General features: G+C 39.9%; 1 protein-coding gene across 1 annotated transcript; it reads right to left on the reverse strand.

Moving 5' to 3' along the window:
• Positions 1–3496: 3496 nt before the first annotated feature.
• LOC138751133 (rho GTPase-activating protein 12-like) lies at positions 3497–14368 on the reverse strand (the record flags this gene model as incomplete). The annotated part of the gene is made up of 7 exons (XM_069913200.1): positions 14173–14368; positions 12874–12972; positions 12642–12741; positions 10357–10473; positions 9780–9878; positions 9410–9487; positions 3497–3631 (listed from the first exon to the last, which is right to left on the reverse strand). Coding segments are annotated over exons 1-7 (748 nt in total), but the record flags the coding sequence as incomplete, so codon positions are not given.
• Between the last annotated feature and the right edge of the window lie 7080 nt (positions 14369–21448).

Raw genomic sequence — 21448 nt, forward strand, 5'->3', positions numbered from 1 at the left:
ATGTGAGTAACACGTGCCACCCTCTGGCTGAACTGTGCACTGCAAGCTACTGGAAAATAGCTATGAACATTGATGAACAATTTCAAAACAGTAGCAAACCAATCTGTTACAATTCCAAACACAATTTGTTTTACGAGTTAATGTGATTTTAATAATATTGTGCTCCTTCTGGTTGAGTGCTGAAAAGAAACAAAAACAAAATTGGTTATCAATTCCCATAGCACTGTGTAACCAGTCAAATTGGTGTATCACAGCTCCAAGTGATCAATTTAATCCTGACCGTCACTGCTGCCTGTGTGGATTTTGCATGCTCTTCCAGGAATTGCAGATTGCTCCAGTTGCCTCTCAGATCAAGTGGCAATTGTAAATTAACCCAAGTATGCTGGAGACTAGTAAAACAGGAGAGTGGGGGCATATGTGGGAGGCTTGATGGGAATGTGAGAGAATAAAATGTGATCAATGTGGGATTATCAAAAAATAGCTGCTTTCAGATTGACAATGACTCAGTGGGATAAAGACCCTGTGTCATGTTCTACAATGCTATAAGCAATTAGATCTGGTTTTCTTTTTTTCTGTAAATACAATTCCATTTCAAGTCACTTCAACCTTTTTTCTATCTCTAAATCTGATTGGTTAAGATAGATTGTTGGCTCCATTCTTCAAGATCTAAAGTGCCTCAATTAGTTTGGAACTTAAAGCCATCTGCAGTTCAAAAATTCCTGATTGAATAAGCAAAATAAATAGGTGATGTTCAATGAGATTTCATTATCCAACAATTTCTAGAACAGGGGTAGCCAAACTTGTTTAATTAATTTAAGAGCCACAAACGATAAAGTTCAGATGCTTGAGAGCCACAGGACAAGAACAAAATTCACACATACATTTTTATTGTTACATACACATTTTATAACAAAAAATTTATATACATTTTAAGAAATGCATATTAAATGCAATATTTTTTATTCCTGCCTGCAGTTTTTAAACTGTTAATTTGTATTAGTTTCAATAATCACAAAGACACAAATATGTAAAAAAAGTAAACCAAAAAAGAAAGATATTTTAATCAGATTTCCACCTTACAAAATTAGTCTTATTATAATCATAATTTTTTATGACTAAAATGTAATGCTACAGATATCAGGCTATTAAAGATGCAAGTCGGGTGGGCGAGGAGGACCAGCAGCACGAATCAGGCACAGGCGAAGGGGGGAGACTGGCAGCGCAAGTTGGCCGGGCGAGGGGGGAAACCAGCAGCGTGAGTAGGGCGGGTGGGCGAGGGGGAGAGACCGGCAGCGTGAGTTGGGCGGGCATGTGGGGGAGACCGGCAGCGCAAGTCGGGCAGGCGAGGGGGGAAACCAGCAGCGTGAGTAGGGCGGGGGGGCGAGGGGGAGAGACCGGCAGCGCTAGTCAGGCAGGCGAGGGGGGGGGAGACCGGCAGCGTGAGTTGGGCGGGCATGTGGTGGGAGACTCGGCAGCGCAAGTCGGGCAGGCTGAGGGGGGAAACCAGGCAGCGTGAGTAGGGGTCGGGGTGGGCGAGGGGGGAGAGACCCGCAGCGCTAGTCAGGCAGGCGAGGGGGGGGGGGAGAGAACCGGCAGCGTGAGTTGGGCGGGGCAGGCGCTTGTGGGGGGAGACCGGCAGCGCAAGTCGGCAAGTCAGGCAGGCGAGGGGGGAGACCAGCAGCGCGAGTCGGGCAGACAAGGAGGGGAGACCAGCAGCGCGAGTCGGGCAGGTAGGGGAAGGGGAGACCGGCAGCGAGCCGCATATTAAAGGTCAAAGAGTTGAATGTGGCTCGCGAGCCGCGATTTGGCCACCCCTGTTCTATAACTTTCTATAACATAAGTAAATTATAAGACCCAAAATCACATCTTCTTTACAAATTTATCAACAACTTTGTGGAATAAAGCAGAGTGGAATAATAATAGTGGCAATTTAAACTGTGAACTCTGATTTACTTAATATAATTAAGTATTTCAGTCAAGTATGAAACTATTAGTTGAATAAAAATTGAATCTATCAGAAACTTTGGATTCTTCCAAAACACACTTTGTCTTTGTGTTCAAAATGCTGGAGGAGCTCAGTCTATCACGCAGTGTCCACAGGAGGTAAAGATATATTACTGACATTTAGCCCATCCTTAAGGTGTGAGTGAAAATAGACAAGCCTCTGAATTAAAGGCTGAGAAAGAGGAAAGAATGGGAGGTGGAGAAGTACAGACCAACAGACAAAAGATGTTAATTGAATAATGATAAGAGGAAAGGTGAGCATTGATTTTGGCTCTGAGGAGTGAGTGAGTGCACCAGAGGAAAGGAGACAGGGGAAGATTGGGATGGGGGATTTCAAGGGAAACCAGAGAAGTTGATATTAATACAATCTGTTTGGAGGGTGCCCAGAAAGATGAGGAGGCATTGTTCCTCCAATCTGCAGGTGGTCTCAGACTGGCAGTGCATGGACAGATCTGCCAGCAGGGAAATGGGCCAGGAATTGAAATGAATGACCACTGGGAGATCCATGCTATTACAACGGACAGAGCAAAAGTGGTTAATGATGTGATGTAGAGGAGTCCACAATGGGAGCACCAGATGCAGTAGATGACCCCTGCAGATTCACTTGGAAGGTCTGTTTGGGACCCTGAATGGTGGCAAGAGAGGAGGGGTGGCTGCAAGTAGAGTATCTTCTGTAGTTACAGAGGTTGGGACAAGGGTGCCATGGAGGGAGCAAAGAGGGGAATGTGTGTCTGGTGATGGGAACGTAGTAGGTAGCAGGAATGACATAGAAGGATATGTTGGATATGGAACCTGGTGGTAGTCTGTAGTCTTTCAATTACATGTATAATTTCTGTTTTAAATAGCTGAATCATTGACTTATATGATTATATCTTAAATTAAATATCAAATAGCAAATGCACTTCGCCTTTAATCAACTTTAAATAAGCAGATTAGTTTTATTAAATGGTCAGATTTGGAGTACATCGGAAAATAGTTCCTATCCAAAATGAGACAATTAAAGCTTAACACCGAATTTTAGGACTTGTTCATGACAGTAAATCCTGATTCTGATCTACATTTTGAAGTGTAATTTTTTTTAAATTAAGGAATGAGGGCATCAAGTTAGATTTGTAAGGCATCTTCAATGCCTTCCAATGTACTATGAAATTCATTGGTATTTCTTGGAATTAATGGAATAACCCTATTATACCTTTAATTTCATGTGTGCACCATACTTGAATAGAATGTGAATTTTTTAATAATGGATCTGCTAGATAGAATTTAAATTTAATTATTATACAAATCAATTGTTGTACAGAGTACAACAGGTATGAACACTAAGAACTTGTGGTCTTAAAATAAAGTTATTAAACAAACAGTGACAACAATTGATTTCCTTCATGGTCGCATAAATGTCAATGCTTTAAGTAGAAAATAAATTGATCGTAATTTTCTGAAAATTACAATTTTAAAGTGAGAATGAGACAGTACATTTATTATTTTTACTTACTGATGGCATTGATAAAATCATTAAAAAGATGATATGTGAAGAGTGGTTCTGGAAGTTCTCTGAAAAACATCTTCAAAGCCCCAGTAATGACGTTAATATCCTCCCATTTATTATCTTTCAAGTCCAGTTTTTCATCTGTAAGGAAGGTACACTTTAATAAAATTAGAAACAAATCACTCTGTACAAATCAACTACTTTGTATGTTAAAGACTATTTTGGAGGATTTAGCCATATATAAAAATAAAATCTAGTTTTTTTAAATTATGTAATCAAGTCTGGCCTATACTAAATTTAAGTTCAGACCCAGGTAGTCCACAACCCAATGAAATGAACACTGAATTCTCAGGTAACCCCTCCCCCTTATTCCTTCCTTTCCCCACTTCCCTAAAAGTTCTGAACAACTTATGATCCTTCCATTACCATTCCTTTCTTACACCACTCATCTTTGGTCTCCCAGATTCCTGGTTCCATTCACCTATTACCCACATACTGTACTTTACCCACTGGATCCCCTCTCTCAAATGATTCCATCTGCCCATTTCTCCCAGTATCACCTTCCTTTCTTTCATATTGGTTTCTTTATAATCAAAAGATTATTGATTATAAGTGTGGATGTAACTGATCTGCTACTGAAAACATGGAACTCTTAAAATATCTTTAATTATTAACAGTACCTATCCCAAACTATAGCAACAGGGCCTATATGCCCAGAATAGGCATATCACTTCAGTATTGCCAACCCTGGCAATTAACAAAATGTAAACATTTCTATTTTAATTTACTTGAGAAGAAATCAAGCATCAGTGTGAATAAATCAATCTTTTGTATGGGTTTTCAGCAAGGTTTGACAGTTCTCACTCTATCAACTCCAAAATAATAGTAGATGAAAACACAAGAGGTGTCCAGTGGAATTGATTTCTGCACAGGACATGCATATTGCATCCTGATAACAGCCCAAGTACAAAATCAACAACTATGAATGGCTAAACTTTCACATAAACCTGATATATCAAATATACAGGGTCCATAGCAAGAGTGCATTACAAATTGCAGATTTTGTCTCAATAGAGCATTTACTGTTCTGTATCCTCAAGATCCCTTCAATAGCTTAACAAGAAGCAGTAATAAAATGATCAGGTTTCCTCAAAATTATTATTTTTTATTTATTTAATGTTATACGTAAATTGTGGAGAAACATGTGGCCTCCCTGTCTGTCTGGAATATTGTGAAATGCAGATGGTCACGTGTCCTCCCTGTCTTAAACTTATTTAAAAGTCACATCACCTGTTCATCAAGCTTGGACTCCAGCACACCTTGCCATTGGCTAATTTAAATCACCTAGGGTCATTATTGGCTAGAAGCACAGATCAGAACTGTATAAAACATCAACAAACAGCACATTTCTCTCTCTGTGACTTGTGGTCCAAGTCCCGGAGATCGATCCACATCAGGTTGCTACTGTGGACATCGCAGGAAGTGCCTTGCAGAGAGGCACACCCCCGTTGGTACAGGCAAGCGGGAGTGTGAGTGAAAGTCCACGTCTGTAGAGTGTATAAGCGTGTAGAGTATTGGCAGCCACTGGTATTGGAGTCCAACCTGGGTCCAATGTGCAACTGAGTACCATTTGACATTCTCCCATTTGTCTCCTGTGTGTTCATTAAAGTTACCTGTGATGGTAATGCATGTGTCTAGACTCACCTCACTGTGAAACACCAGACCCGATACTCTTTTAAAGACAACATTCAGCCATATTAGAAGGCCTTATCTATCCAGTATCTGGTTAGTTAGGCAACTCTGGATGCATGCTGCCATTCCAGTGGTGCCTATCTGCCTTTGCAGCTGGCTTCGAACTGGTGTCAAGATCGACCATGGGTATTGCGCCTGGGTATTTTGAAATGGTGTAGATTGCGGGAAATCAATCATTTAATTAAAGCAAAGGATCGCAAATGCCACAGGTGAGTGTCAAAGTGAAGAAATGAAATGCAGGTAAACAATGGGAGTAATTATGATTCCCTGCATGGACATCAAGTCAGAGATTAGTTCATTGTGAGAATGTCAACCTCGCATGACCAAACAGTGTGACTGGAACTGGCGGTTAGTCATGAGCACCAGATTCGGAGTCATGGATGTGGTGCACCCTGGGATTCCATAGCTGTTGACTAAGAGGATCTTGTTAGAAGCAACTGGGCTATGGTGTTAAGCTAATGATGAAGAAAAGGTTTGTGGGAGGTCTTCCAGTGTGGGTGGACTACAAGAACCCCCTCCTATAAATGCAGTCATTGCTGGCAGGACCTCCAGTGCTGAGCTGGATTGAACATGATATTAGCCACTCAAACATCTAATTCGAACATATCTTAGCAGGTATAGTTATTATTCCAAGGTTTAAGGTGGATTCACTACCAGCAGATGGTATTGAAAGTATCACCTTGAATATTGAGGTAGATGACTGAGGTAGGTTTGGATGAGAAGACTAATTGAAATAGTTCTGATTCTGGCATTAAAACAGGAATTTAAAAATGTTGCAATGTTGATAAATTCGCGAAGAGCCACCCCGATAGTTGTCTCCATGATTTTACAGATTTTAATGAAGTCAGTCAGATAAAGGATTTTAATTATGATTTCAATGATTTTACAAATAATGATTCTGATATGGTCATTAATTCTTTAAATAGTGGTCATTGTGAGGCCTGTGTTATTTTAGATGCCATCCTTGAGGTAGATAACGTTGACAAGGAGGTTTAGAAATTCCTGACCAGGCCGCTATAGGAATAATCCACTTCATGGTGGTGATGCTATTCCTACTGTTAGATACACCAGTAAGGACTTTAATTCTTTTTAATTACTTTTTTTAATTTTTTCTAAAAGAATGGTGGTGCTGCTGGAGTCACTGCATTGTCAGTGCTGCAGACCCAGAAGAGCAGACACAGAGCGCTGCTCCAAAAGATTTACCTGCTCAGTCCTAATGCCTGTGGTTCCTTACAGACATTGAACAGCCTGTTAAATAAACTGATGGTGTTTTTAAACTAAAATCCTGCAACCTCAGGATCCGTGCCCAAGATAGTGACGCCTGTACACAGCAGCCACTACGAGGGCTTTTAGACTCTGGGGAAGCAGTGGACTTGTGCAGGCCACTAGAAACAGCAAGAGCACCCCTCACTGAGAATGAGAAACAGAGGAAACAACCCTACAGGTGGTGGTGGACCAGTGGGGGGGGGGGGGGGTGGCTGAGAGACCCACACTGGTTATGGGCGACGCAGTCGGTGGATCCGCATGGCTGTGAGTTGCTGGAGACTGGGTCATGGGAACCAGGCATTGGAGCTGGGATTCAAGAGGGTGCTGAGAGCAATGAAGGCTCCTAAAAGGTCTCAGGCACTGGAGGTTTCCTGATTGTGTCAGAGGTCTGGATGAATCGAACTGGAGTCTGTGCAGCTGCAGAGGTTGCAGGAGTACTATAGCTGAATCCATAGACGCTGTCACTCTGAAGGGTCTCTCTTTTGCTTCTCTTTCTCTCATATTGTAAGGGGTGTCAGGTGACTCTGATAGCGACTCTTTGTCTGACTGCAAGCAGAAGGCAATTTTGTGTAATATTGCAGGTTCTGTACTATTACATGACAAAAGAGGAATCTTGAATTGTGAAGATTAATATGAAATGTTTTAAGCTTTTAATGCCTTTTAGAAACATTTTAATAAGAAGGATAATCAGACAGAGATCAGGCTACAAGTGTTTAATCTTTTACCCAAAAACCGAAAACTGAACATTTTTTCCAATGGATGTCATCTGCTCACTAAATCTTGTATTTGGCACCAAACATGACCCAATGTAATCCACATTCAACTCACACCTGAATATCCCGTGTCCATTCGCGTTGGTAATTAGTGGAACACTAGGGAATCCTTACTTTCTAAGCGCCAATGGAAAAAAAAAGTCCAGTGCCTACGAATCTCGATATACAGATGGGACCTGAAACAAAGTCCAGCGGCTCAGATTCGCCATATTCAGCTGGGACCCAAGACAGAAAGGGAAAGAAAAGGAGCAGGAGAGGAGTGCCTGGCCCAGGAACATCACCCCAGCAGGCCCAGCTCACCTTTCGCTGATTCGGCTGGTGAGCTGCGCCATCACCTGAAATTCGTGGAAGAGGCGGAGTTGCTGTGGCACTCCATTGGTGAGATCAAAGACCACAACCGGCAGCTGACCAATAAGCTGAATGTGCTGAAGGGAGGGCCTGGCCACCTGGAAGCTAATTGGGCAGTGCTCCGGCTCACTGCAGGAGGACCTGAAGGCGGCGTGGCTGTATGTCAATGAACTGAGTGGCAAGGTGAGGATGAAACTGCAGTACGAGAATCGCATGCTCATCTCCATCATGCAGCACTCCAATCTGACTTCGCACCTGGCCATGTGCATGGCCAGCCCATGTGACAGCGATGCAGGCAAGGGGAGTGATGGTGAGAATGGGTGGCCCTTGGCCCCTCAGCCCAAGAGGAAGGGCGCCATAGGGGGAGAGAACGACTCCAAGAAGGTGTGCAAGAAAATGCCAGTTTGCAGCTTGGAGCTGCTGAGAAAGAAGAAAGACTTGGAGTCCCAGGACAGCAACAAGTGGGAGGCCGAGCGCCTGGGTTAGACAATCCAGCAGCTCATGACCGATACCAACAGCCTCATCTACGACGCCAAGCTGCTGGTGACCAGCGGCAGACCTCACCGGGCCACCAGCAAGGATGGGGAACCTGAGGTGCTGGGCACCGTCCAAATCTCCATGCAAATCTTGCAGAATGAACTGGACCAGATCAAAGAGAGATCTTTGAAGAGAAGAGGAAGCCAAGAGCTGTACAAAGATAAGCAGAGTGCTATCGTTTATGGTCTATCTCATCACACTCCTGTCCAGCGCCGCCACAAGCCACCCCCCCCCCGATGTCCAGCGCTGCCGCAAACCGCCCCCAACGCCCAGCACTGCCGCAACCTCCCCCCAATGTCCAGCACCTTGTGTCTTTGTTTTGCGTGATTTTGTACTGCCACCATTTTAATTCCATAATCCAAATACCAAAAAGTGTCTGGTTCCAAGGATTTTGGATAAAAGGATAGGCACCTATAATGTGGCTCGGAAGGTACTTGGGATACAGCCTTCACCCAACAAGACATTGAAAACAAAAGTAGGCCAGTAATTTTCTAATTTTACAAAACTTCAGTCAGACTGCAGTTCTGCCCTCCATGTTGTAGGAAAAACTCAAGGGTACAGATCAAATTTACCAGCTTGTGACCTGAGATAGAGAGTTCCAGTTATGAAGGGACACCAGAGAAGCCAAGTAATTTCTCCCTGCAGCAGAAGAGGTTAAGAGGAAACATGACTGAGCTCTATATAAAATTATGAAGAGTATAGATAGGGTACACTGCAGGAAACATTTCCCCATATCAGAAGTAGATATAACTTGAGGTCACTGAGGATAAGGGGATAAAGATTTAAGGAGAGCTGGGCCAAATACCCTATTTCCATGCTGTACAATCCTATGAATCTTGATAGATTACACAATTCATTAGATTCAAAGATGGTTATAAACAATTTGTATGGCTAGAGCCATGAAAATAATGGAAATTAATTTATTAAATAAAATTATCATCAGGGCTTTACAGGTGGACTTCTCAAATTTAAATGTTTTCATTCCCAGTTGACCAGAGAAGGGAAAAAAATCATCCAAAGGCAATAGACTGTGAATTGTCATTCTACACCAGGGATTAAGTTCAACAAAATCACCGGTTGTAGTCTGGCTTTGATGTTTCACCCTGTTATAATTTTATTAATTTACAAAATCTAATGACTCAGAGTCTGGGCCTAGCCAAATATAAAAAAAAAAATCAGGTTCTGTTGCAAACTATACAAAATAACTTTATAAATAAAGGTCACAATTCATCACGTGACTTACCATGGTTGACAGCAAATCGCAGCTTTTGTACAACAGCCAGGTTGCCACTTACTCTATACAGTCCATCAATATTCAAGCCTGATGGCACAAGATGAAACAATACAATAAAGAGGAATACAAATTCAGAGATGGAATTACAGAAATGTAACACCTCAATGTTTTCATTACATGAAAATTAATGTTTTGCAAAAAATGTGATTAGTTCATATTTAGGGTGAAATTAAAGTACCCACTTTGCCTGGAATTGTTTACCAATTTGCACTATTATCCTCATCAGGTGAAAAATTCTGGATCCATTAGAAATTATTCCATAAGCGCTGTGAAAGCTTGTATTAACAATTCTGAAGAAATAGCAATGAAAATACCATACCCTCCTTTTCCACATGATCAATACACAGTGTCACAAATTTAGGTACAGTTGTGCCTTCTCTGTGACAAAGACTGCTTAAATTGCATCCAAAGACTTGATCTATACAAACAAAATGTTAAAAATTTTACAAAATGGTGATATGAGCAGTGAACCCAACAACATTCATTCATTAAAGATGCAAAAAACATTCATTTGCTTCAGCCAGAAAATTCTTGCCAAAACTGTTTCATACTTGAAGTTTAATTTAAAGTTAAATTAAAAACTTAATTTAATTTTAAGTCCTATTATCTATGAAACAGATACAAAAATGCATGCTCACTGTACAACTTCTTCAAAGAAAAATTATGTCATAATTTTATTTTGGAGATTTTTTTTAAAAACAGAAACAAGTAACATTCAAGTTTAATTAGAAAAAATTTGTTTAGAAATACTTTAATATAAAAACAGGCAAAAGTCCATGGTGTGTAACAATGATCAAAGGAAATATATTGACTGCATTTTGCCCATATCCTTTAAAAAATAATTAAATTATGCATTGGCATCTTCTCTTTCAGAAAAAGAGTTTATTTTTATTTACCTTTAATGTAGCCTTTGTCTCGCACTGCTTGGAGAGTTGGTCTTCTTGTCAGAAACTTTTTCAATTTTGTTTTGGTCTTTTTATGGTCTGCAGTATCTATGCTACCAGATTTTATTGCTGAAACAACAAAAAAGACAAACATCAGACTTAACTGGAATTTTTTTTACAGTTGCTTTGTTAAGAAAGGATAATAAAATAGGTTTTTAACTTAATTTACACACAATACAAGATTGTGAATACCTGCCTATTGATTCAGAAATAAAAGAAATTATCCCGTCCTATCATTTAAGATAAAAAAAACTATCCAGAAATTTTACATTAGGCCTTATGATGTTAGCAACTGGAGTCAATAATGACCTCAGGTGCTGCTTGCGTGGAGTTTTCATATTCCATGACTACATGAGTAACCTCCAGGCACCCCAGTTTCCTCCAGTATGCCAAACAAGTGAGAGTTGGTATGACCACTGGGCTTTAAATATTGCCCCTAGTGTGCAGGTGAATTGATAGATCTCATGGGAAAATAAAAATAAATCTGGGGAGAGTTGATAAAGCACATGGGATAAATCTAGACTTGGTGTACAGTGATGGTTGCTGATCATGTGGGCTTAGTGGGTCAAAGGAGCTATTTCCTTGCTGCATTTCTCATCATTGCATCTTTTGCCTCCATGCATCCTTATGTTTAAGTGGTTGTAAATGCTATACGTTGAATGATAACATTTTGGAGCAGATAGCAGACAACAATTTGGAAATATTTGAGGCAAATGGAGTGCTGCTTAAGTAAGACAACTGCACATGGTTTCCTACCTAAAATCATGAGCCATATTGACATCCACTCACCAGCCTATGACTTGATAGCATGGTACAGAGAACTTCTGTACATTAAAAATCATGCTTGATGCTAGGGTAGTCAGCACAATGCACTGGGTCTACTGACCTACTGAGCTGGAAGTATACTGAGAAATACAATAGACAATACAGGTACACAATCCTTTATCTGGACATCTAAAATCCAGCAAGTGGGGAGAGAGACGGCAATGTGAGTTGGGCGAGCGAGGGGGAGACCAACAGCGCGGGTGAGGGGGGGAGGAAGACCGGCAGCGCGAGTCGGGCGAGTGAGGTGGGGAGGAAGACTGGCAGCACAAGTTGGGGAGGGGGGTTGGAGGAAGACCGGCAGTGCCAGTCGAGTGGGTGCAGAGGGGGGAGACTGGCAGCGCAAGTCGGGCTAGAGAGAGGGGGGAGACTGGCAGCGTAAGTAAGACGGTGAGGGGAGAGACCGACAGCGCGAGTTGGGGGAGATCAGCAGCGTGAGTCAGGTGGGGGGGGGTGAGAACCGGCAGCTTGAGTCGGGCGAGCGAGGGGTGGGGGGGGGGTGGGGGGGAGATGGCAGCATGACTGGAAGGGGTTGGGGGTAGATACGGCAGCACAATTCGGGTGGGTTTAAAGCTGGCTTTCCGAAATCAGGAAAAATCTGAAATTCGGAACACACTGTCCCCCAAGGGTTCCAGATAAAGGATTGTGTACCTGTAGTCCCAAAAAACTACAAAGTAATGACCAGATAATCTATTTTCAATAAAGCTGTGGAATACCATAAGGAGCATCCCTACTCTCTGAAACAATGCCTTCATTTTCAGAGAATGAATAACCGCAGATATCAAAAGGTAAAGGAGGTCTAAGACTCGTAGACCACTGTCATAAATATGCACTTTCTCTTCATTCTGGAGTTGAAACAATATAAACCATTAATTAAAAACTCATGCAAATAAAGTTAATGCTTCAATTTGAAAACTAAAAAACTGCAGATGAAAGATTATCGGCCTAAACAGAATCCTTGTTTCTCCCTCACTAATACTTTCTGAGTATTTTGTTTTTATTGCTGCTACAACTCTACAGTTAGGAAAGGAAAAAATATATAATGGTTAATGAGGTTTTTTTACCATGATTGTTGTAAAAATTATTGCAGGCCATTGCACTTTTAGTCACGGAAAAAGTATTTCTTAAACTCTTGACGAAAAATATCCATGAGATATACATGTATTGAACACAGGTTTACAAAATCCAATGGCATGGGAATAAGAGTTTAAAATTTAAAGTGTTTAAGTTATGATAACAAATGAAACTGTTCAGTAGCTTTGCAAAGGTTTCAATAAAATTAGAAAAAATTTCATTCAATACAATGATGAATCTTGCTTGTAACAAAAATAACAAGAATTAATCACATCTTGCAGGATGAAACAGAAATACACATTTTAACTAACTGAATGAAATTCATGCACTTTATGACTTACGTCGTGATTTCTTTAAGTCTTTATTACTTTTATCTTTATCTTGCTTTTCAGTGCCTGGAGACTCTGGCATATCATCTTCAGCAGTTTCATCAGACTCAACCTGTAATGAAGTTATTTGTGCAATCTCAATTAATTTTCAAGTTACTTGAACAGTTTACCAGTCAATCATCAGTAAAATCAACAAAAATTACATAAAGACATAGGAAGCAAAATGCTTCAATTCAAATCATACCTGACTACTAATAGTCTCTTCAAGAGCTTTATACCATTCAAGGATGAAATTATCATTGTCTAATTGAATCAGCAATTCTGTTCCTTGACGAGTTCGAAGCTGAAAAATTGCATCTTTTTCCATTAATGAAACATATAATCAAGAAGATAGTACTTTATGCACATTTTAGAGCATCTTATGTTTCAACTACTTGACATATAAATCTTAAAATCTCATCACCTTTTGTAAACTAATGTCTATTTCAGTAGAACAGTCTTTCCCACAGGACAATTTAGTATAGTCCCACCAAAAATTACTTCAGCCTAGGGCGTTAACAATTTATTGCACAATAAATCTTTAGAGCTTGATGAGTACATTATTTAAATTTATGACACAATTTGACCTTAAATGTATGAAATTTATTTAAAATATGCGAAGTTACTCTCGTACATTTCAACAGCGATAATATTGCAGCCTCAATAAAAATAAATTGCTGTTTGAATCCTATGCTGGTTTGGTGGATGCCTCCTGCTCTTTTGGTTGGTATACTGGTGTGGAATGCAAATGGGAAAAAGATCAACTCTGAAGAATTGGACAAACTTAGCAGGATTTAGCAGAAATGCAAAATCCTTCTTTCCCAGTATACCCAAGGCTTAAATTATTAAGGTGAAATTAATTTTATGATAGTTTAAATTAAAAAAAATAAATTGATTCAGGAATACTCATTTAGAACATTTGAATTAAGTTTTAAATGTTCACATTAGCTTCTCTATTGGTATCCAGTTCTCCCCTAAAAATTTACAAATATGGGGGTCAAATTTAGTCTTTATTGTGGGTTTGAATTCTACTTTCTTCTACTCAAAGGACAACAGATTATAGAACCTCAAAATGGAAGGCTATTTTGAATTTTTGGCTTTCAATGCTAAAAACACATGGAAAAAATAATTTATCCCAAGTTTCTACAGAAGCTATAAATAGGCAAAAGACTGTAATATCAATTATTCAACTATTTATTCTATTCCAAACTGAAAAAGACACTCTAACTTGTCTTGATTTTGGTCTTGCATTTGAAATATTGCTCACCAATATTTAATCACTGACATTCCCATGGGGAATGTGAGCAGAGGTGAAAATCATTTCACATAGAACCACAGCCCAGGACCCAAAACTTGTTGAGTAAGCTTTCAAAGTAATAATACTTTGAAAGGGAGAATGAAAAACACCAAGGTAAAATGATAAAGCTCAGTAAAGCAATAACAAAATAAGAGCCAGATGATGATTGGCTACTTTGAACACTGTACAAAACACCAGAATATTTACCTCAATAACATTCTTCTTACTCGATTTATCTTTTGAAGCCCATTCAATTGCAGCTCCCTTTAGATCCACAGTGAACTCTGGTTTAGATTGGGTTCCACCAAATTTCTGAAAAATCAACATGTTTTTCTAAATTTACTGGGATTATATCCAAAAATGATTGAATCATAGGCTGATTTCTTTTTAAGTAATGTTATCCAAATTTTTTCCAAGGTTATCGGCCTCTTTAAAGGAAACATTCTATGTATGCTAGTCACTTTCAACATTTTTGCTGACAAATATTTTTAATATTATATCTTTTCAGAATCTGGGAGTGCTGGCAAAACAATTTATTACCCATCTCTAATTGGGTATCCATGTTTTTGAACACTGCAATCTTGCTGAAGGCATTCTCATCAACTTGTTGTGTTGGGAATTCCATGACATGAATTCAGCCACAATGAGGGACTGAATACATTTCCAAAGAGGAGTAGTGTGCAGAATGGAGAGCAATAGACAGGTGGTAGTGTTTCCATTAACTTAAAGTCTTTCACACAATCTACTGAAGGAATAGCAGGTCAAAAACAGAGGGAGAAAAGCAATGCCCAAAATGCCGACCATTCTTTTTCTCCCACAGATTGTAGCTTGATGTAAATGTTCCTCCAGCAGATCATGTTTAGCTTCAGATTCCAGCCTCTACATCTTTCTGTGCGACTTCAGCTTAAAGTCCTCATCCTTCTGGGAGGTAGAGGTTGCAGGTTTGTTTGGTACTGATAGAGTAGCAAGGCCAGTCATAGAAGGTAAACCACACAAACAATCTGCATTAGTGGTGAAGGAAATGAATTATTGAGTTAGTGGATGGAATATCAATTAAGTGGGCTGCTTTGTCCAAGATAGATCTAATTTCTTGGGTGTCGCTGGAGCTTTACACATCAAAGCAAGTAGATCTATTCATCTCTGTACTTCTCAATTTTGCCCTCTAAATGTTTAAAAAAAAGGCTTTGATGTGCTCTACATGAAGCTGCTAAAAAGATAGGAGCCCAAGATATTACAGAAAAAGTACTAACTAGCATGGATAGAAAAATGGTTGGCTAGCAGAAGGCAAAGACTGAAAATAAAGGGGGCCTTTTCTAGCTGGCTGGCAGTGACTAGTGGTGTTCCACAAGGGCCAGTGTTGAATCTGCTATTTTTCATGTTACATTTAAATAGAATGGATGGGATGATGGAACTGCTAATTTCTGTAGTTAATACAACGATAGGTGGAGGAACAGATCATGCTGAGGAAACAGGGAGTCTGCCAAAGGATTTGGATAGGTTGGAAGAATGGGCAAAGAAGAAGCAGGTGGAATACAGCACAGGGAAGTATGAACATGCACTTTGGAAGGAATAAAGCTGTATTTTCTAAATGGGGAGGGAATTCAGAAAGCAGAAGTCCACAAGGCACTGAGGAGTACTTGTGCAGGATTCTCCAAAGGTTAACTTGCAAGTTAAGTAATGCCACATGAGCATTTATTTCAAGAGGAATTGAATATAAAAGCAAGATGTAATGCTTGCAAGGAAGGATCTGATGGCTTTGGAATGAGTCCAGAGAGATTTATGAGAAAGATGAGACAATAAACATCTTGATGACTCTGGGGTTGTACATGCTGGAGTTCAGAAGGATGTGATTGCGGAGTGGAGTGGGGAGGAATTCATTGAAATCTCCAGATAGAATGGACATGGAAATGATGTTTCCAGCGGTGGGAGAGGACTGGAGTACAAAGCCTCAGAATAGAAGAGATGAAGAGGGATTTCTTATCTCAGAGGACATTTCTTGGATCCATCATACTAATGCCATCTTGAAGAAAACACGTCAGCACCTCTACTTCCTCAGGAGTTTGAGGAGGCTTAGAACACCATCAAAACCCTTGGCAAAAAATTTCTCCAGATGTGCAATGGAAAGAGTGCTAACCGGCTGGCTGCACCACAGCCTGGTACCTCTGAATAGAAAGCCCTGCATCAGCCTTGTTCATCACAGGCAGAACTATCCCACAATCAAGAACATCTACATGAGATGTTGCCGTCAGAGAGCAGCAGCAATCATCAAGGATCCACACGACACAGAACATGCCATCAGGAAAGAGGTGTAGGTGCCACAAGACTCGCACCACCATGTTCAGGAATAGTTGCTACTCTTCAACCATCAGACTCCCAAGAACAGACTCCAGAAGCTAATTTAAAGACTTACTTTGCTCACTATTTATGAGTGAATATTCATTTTTCTGTATTTGCATAGTTTGTTGATATTTCTTTCATTCTTCTTGAGTATAGTTTACATTTATTGATAATTAGAAATTCTACCTGGCCCACAGGAAAAAGAATCTCAGGGTTGTATAAGTAAACTGGCAATCAATTTCAACAGATTGCTGTGTTGGCCAGGTAATATGGTATATTTAAAGAAGAATCTAATATGTTCTTTTATAAGCATAGGTATCAAAGTTTATAGGGCAAAGGCAGGAAAATGGGGCTAAGCAAAAATAAATCAGTTATGATTCAAAAGGCAGAGCAGACTTGATGGGAGCTTTGCACACTTCATTGATTGGTCAATATCTCAATCTTCACAAGTACCAATGTCATTTGAAATAAAGACTCCACTAGTTAGAACAAGATCATAAGACACATGAATAAAATTTGGGCATTCGGCCCATTGAGTTTGCCTTATCAATCCATCATGGCTGATTTCCTATCCTTTTTAACCCATTTTCCTTCCTTCTCCCCATAATCCTGGATTCTCTTCCTAATAATAACTTTTATATCTCCATCTTAGATATACCCTATCCCACAGCCGTCCGCAGCTACACACTCCATTAATTCACCACACACATCTATTCTAAAGGGATATTTTTGTATTCTGAGGCTGTGGCCTCTGGTCCCACCAAAGGAAACATCTTCTCCACTTCCACAGAGAGCCATCCCCACTTTTTCCAGCAAGTACAGTCTCAAAGCCATCAAACACTCCTCATACCATCACCCTTGCATTCCAGGAATCATTCTTGTGAACCTCCTCTGGACTCTTCCTAATGCCAACACATTTCCTTAGACAAGGAGCCCAAAAATGCTCACAATACTTCATGCCATCTGACCAATGCTTTATAAAGCTTCAACATTACATTTTGCTTTTTTATATTCTAGTCCTCTTGAATGCCAACATTTAATTATGCTGACAGAGATTAAGAACAAATCATTCAACTCAAAACTTCAAACTCATATGCTTACGAACTGCAGCAAAACTCCAAAGTAACACAATCTGTGCTGTTGTGGCATGGCAAAATCTTCTGGCTTTTTGATATCATGCCAAATTAACTACCCTGGGTCAATATGGACTGTACTATGCCAAGCTGAAAATAAGCTTCCAATATAATTAATGTAAAATGCAAGGGCAAAAGTAGGAATGGTCAGCGTTAGCCTTGCTACATCCTGAATATAGAAAATACAGCTATTTAGAATAAAGCTCTGTGACCTCCCTTATCCAATTATGAAAGTGGTGGACAATTAGCCTGAATTGTAATTGGCATTTAGATGCTAAAAATAAGATCCAATGAGAGACTCAAATTCTGACATTGCTTTGCAAGTTCCATCATTGAGCAGTGTCAACTGTCAAATGCAGTTCTGGCAATGAACCCTGCTGATAGGTCTGTCATCTTAAAATTCACCATGGATGCTCCTTTTTGGGTCCACCTTCCTGCAATGCTCTGGATAATGTTTTCTCAATTGTGCCTTATTATTCAATCCTCAAGCCTGAAGATGCACAAAATATCTGCACGTGAGCATACACTTTGGTAAATTACAGTAATTTCCATTCAAAGTGCTGTATCTGGGACAATTTTGATTTACTTAAACATAATAGGAGATAAAAACTAATGCAGGCAACTGTCATGTTCAAAACTACTGAAAAATATCCCATGACACTGTTTTGAAATGTATATTTTCAGGCATAAACCAGAATGCCAAAAATGAAGTGAATATAGTCACACCTGGATTATTTTTCACACATTTGAGTAACAAACTTATTACTCAGCAGAACAAATGAGGAATATTCTTACAATATCATTCTCAAAGAGAGCAATGTATAGATTTATTGCTTATTTCCCTCAAATTAGGTTTCACAATACCCTCAATTAAATGCTGACTTCTCAAAGAGGGCAGCAGATTACCAGAAGGGACAGGGGTCCTGTAAATTGAATTTGAGACAAAAAGGAGGACCTCAAAAAGTAGTAACTGCAGATAACTTCCAATGACACATCCTATTGATTACAGGAACATGCCAATAGAATGTGTGGCTGGAGAATTGATTCAGGAACGAGGAAGTTAAGATTTCCTAAGACAATGGAACTGAAATCTATGGACACAAGTTCTTGTATCCAGTCAAATCTAAGGCCACTGGGGCATTTTCTAGAGATGATAAATTAAAATGTGATCCTCAGAAGGTGATAAGGGAGAGAGAAAAACAAGAACAGAAAAGGAAAAATTGAAGAATGTGACCAGTAACAGGGAGAACACCAACATCTCCCACCCCCCCCCCCCACCCCATTGAGAAGGAGAAGCAAAGGAGACGACCTGACAGGACATTGACAGCAGCAAACCAGTGAGTAGCTCAATCAACAGCTGAAGGACCCTATAGTTTGGTGATCACGGCAGCAGACCAGAGAGGGCCTCAGCAACTGAAGAATCCATACAGGCTACAGGTGGTCAGCAGCTTGCAGTTGCGACTCACATAGGCTGTGGACTACTGGCGATGAGGTCAAAGGACCCACACAGGCTGCTGGAGACTGACTCATGGGACCAAGGTATTGGAACTGGAATTTGTGCTGAGGGGAAGAAAGGCTCCTGAAGGGCCTCAGGTGCTGAAGGCTTCCTGATCGTATTGGAGATCTGGATCTGGAGCTGTATAGTTGCAGAGGCTGTGGGAGCACTGGAGGTGAATTCAGATACTCAGTGTATCTGAAAGTGTTCTCTTTTGCTACTCTTTCTCCCTTACTGGAAGGGTGCTGGGCAATACAAATGGCACCTCTTTTCATGTAACATTGCATTTTCTGTATTATTACATGACAATAAAGGAATCTTGAATATAGATTGGTTTAATCAAGTTTAAAAAAAGGAAGCCAAGAGTGCTTTTGGGATAGCGTATGGAGCAATACATTATGGGCTTAACCAGGAGAGGCTAGTGTGCATCTAGTAAAGATTTAATGAATGACCTGAGCATAAACATTCCCTGAAGAAATTGTGATCATGGCATAATAGAATTCTGTATTCAGTTTGAAAACAAGAAACGTGAGGTAGAATCAACTCTGCTTAATTTAAATAAAGGAAATTACAATGAAATGAGCATACAAATAAAAAAGAAAATATTAGAAAAACTCAGGCTGTATCTGTAGGAAGTGAAACAAGGATAAAGGTAAACTAGGGAGATAGATTAGAAGAAAAGATCATTGGCAAGTAGCAGAAATACTGGGATGCCATTCAGGCATCATAAATGCTAGCAAGGAACAAAGAATCTAAGGAAGGGATGAATCAACCAAGACTAACCAAGGAAATAAAGCTTATTAAGTTGAAAGAAACAAACGTGTAGAGCACGTTGAAATAATCAAAGGCTTGTTAATCCAAACCAAGGCTTTTATTAACTAGAAGACTGGAGCGTAGCACATGAAGATCGACCAGTACGGAATGACCTGGTCTGGCTAGGAGCAACCCTTTAAGACCTGCCAGAAGGTGTGGCTACGCTCTCAGCCAATCACAATCATCCTACACTAAAATCTATACACATTGGCGATAGAATCTGTACTATCACAAAGAGTTAGTGGTAGACCTAAAGACTGAGATGATTTCTGAATGTAGCAAAGGAAGACAAAAAAAAATCATAAAGAGAGAAAACAATCGTCAAGGAGAAATGAGCAAAAATGTCTATATTTTCTGTTCTATGTCCCTTTAAGAATATAAAAAGACAAGTGATCAAGTGGACATGGACCCCCTGAGAATGATGCCGGGGGAACAAGAAAATTGCAGAGGAGTTGCAAGTGTATATTGCATAGAGTTTATGGAATGGATGCTGGAAAGGAATTACTGGACTGGAAATCCAGTAGATCAATTGTTGATCTATTTCTCAGGATTCTAAAAGAAATGGTCAATTAGATAGCGAATCCATTGGTTGAGATCTTCCAAAAAATCAATATTAAATTTTAGATAAGTACTAGAGGATTGGAAATTGCCAATATTACACCTATATTCAAAAAGTGAGCCAAAATGTGGTTAACTACAGGCTGATTTGGCTAACATCTATTATTGGAAATAAATTAGAATCAATTATAACTAGATAATAAAATAAGGAATAGGAGGAGTAGGACATATCACCCCTGAAGTCCGCACTGACATTCAACTTGCACGCGAGAGGTGTTTGACCAACTAGAGTCCAGAAATAGCATGTTCTAGTGTGAGGGAAGGACTGGGATGGCAAGGTGAGAAAACCACAGATGACGAGAGAGGAGTTGAGAAGTTAGTCAAGAAGAAAAAGGAGATGTATGTAATGTTTGGGAAGCTACAATCAGTTAGTAGGTATGTCAATTTCTCGTAAATGGCCACCATGATGTTGCAACATCCTTAGAAAGAGGGTGTAAGCTTGTAAGCTCTTTGTGCCATCCTATCTTATTGACAACCATGAAAGAGCCTTCTGTACATAAGCTGTAGAAATGTTATGCTTGTTGCCAAAATGCTTCTTTAGTAAAAACTTAGCCTTTTAGTATCCTTCATGTGGTTGTCCATTCATGAAATGCTCAAAATAATATAGACAATCCTCCGAGTTTTGGCTCATAATTTCAATACTGCATTCAAAGTTTTTCATAAACGCTTGGAATTGCAGTGGGCCACCATCAAAAACTGGAATCTTTCTCTTGGGAAGAAAAGTGAGAGACTAATTGCATTAACGATGCAGCCATTTCATCTTGCCTTGTCATGCCTGGGAGCAAGTTACTTTGTTCACCAGGATTTCTGTAACCTGATGGTAGCAGCATGTATTCTGTTTTGTAAGATGACATTAGGCTTACATCTTTGTCCAATGGGGTCATTATTGGGGTTTGAAATTTGGCTCCACCATGCCCTAACCTGGCTAGTTCAGGTCCAAACATGTCTCGTAATCGTGGCACTGGCTCAGCCTTGGTATTAAATATTTTCCTTTTTTGATGTCATTCTTTCAAACACGGCACCTTATCAACAAACATTTCAGATAGGTCACTTCGAACATCAGCCCCTTTTAAACTTGTTAGTATTT

Source organism: Narcine bancroftii, unplaced genomic scaffold (genome assembly GCF_036971445.1).
Source record: "Narcine bancroftii isolate sNarBan1 unplaced genomic scaffold, sNarBan1.hap1 Scaffold_743, whole genome shotgun sequence".
Taxonomy (NCBI): Eukaryota; Metazoa; Chordata; class Chondrichthyes; order Torpediniformes; family Narcinidae; genus Narcine; species Narcine bancroftii.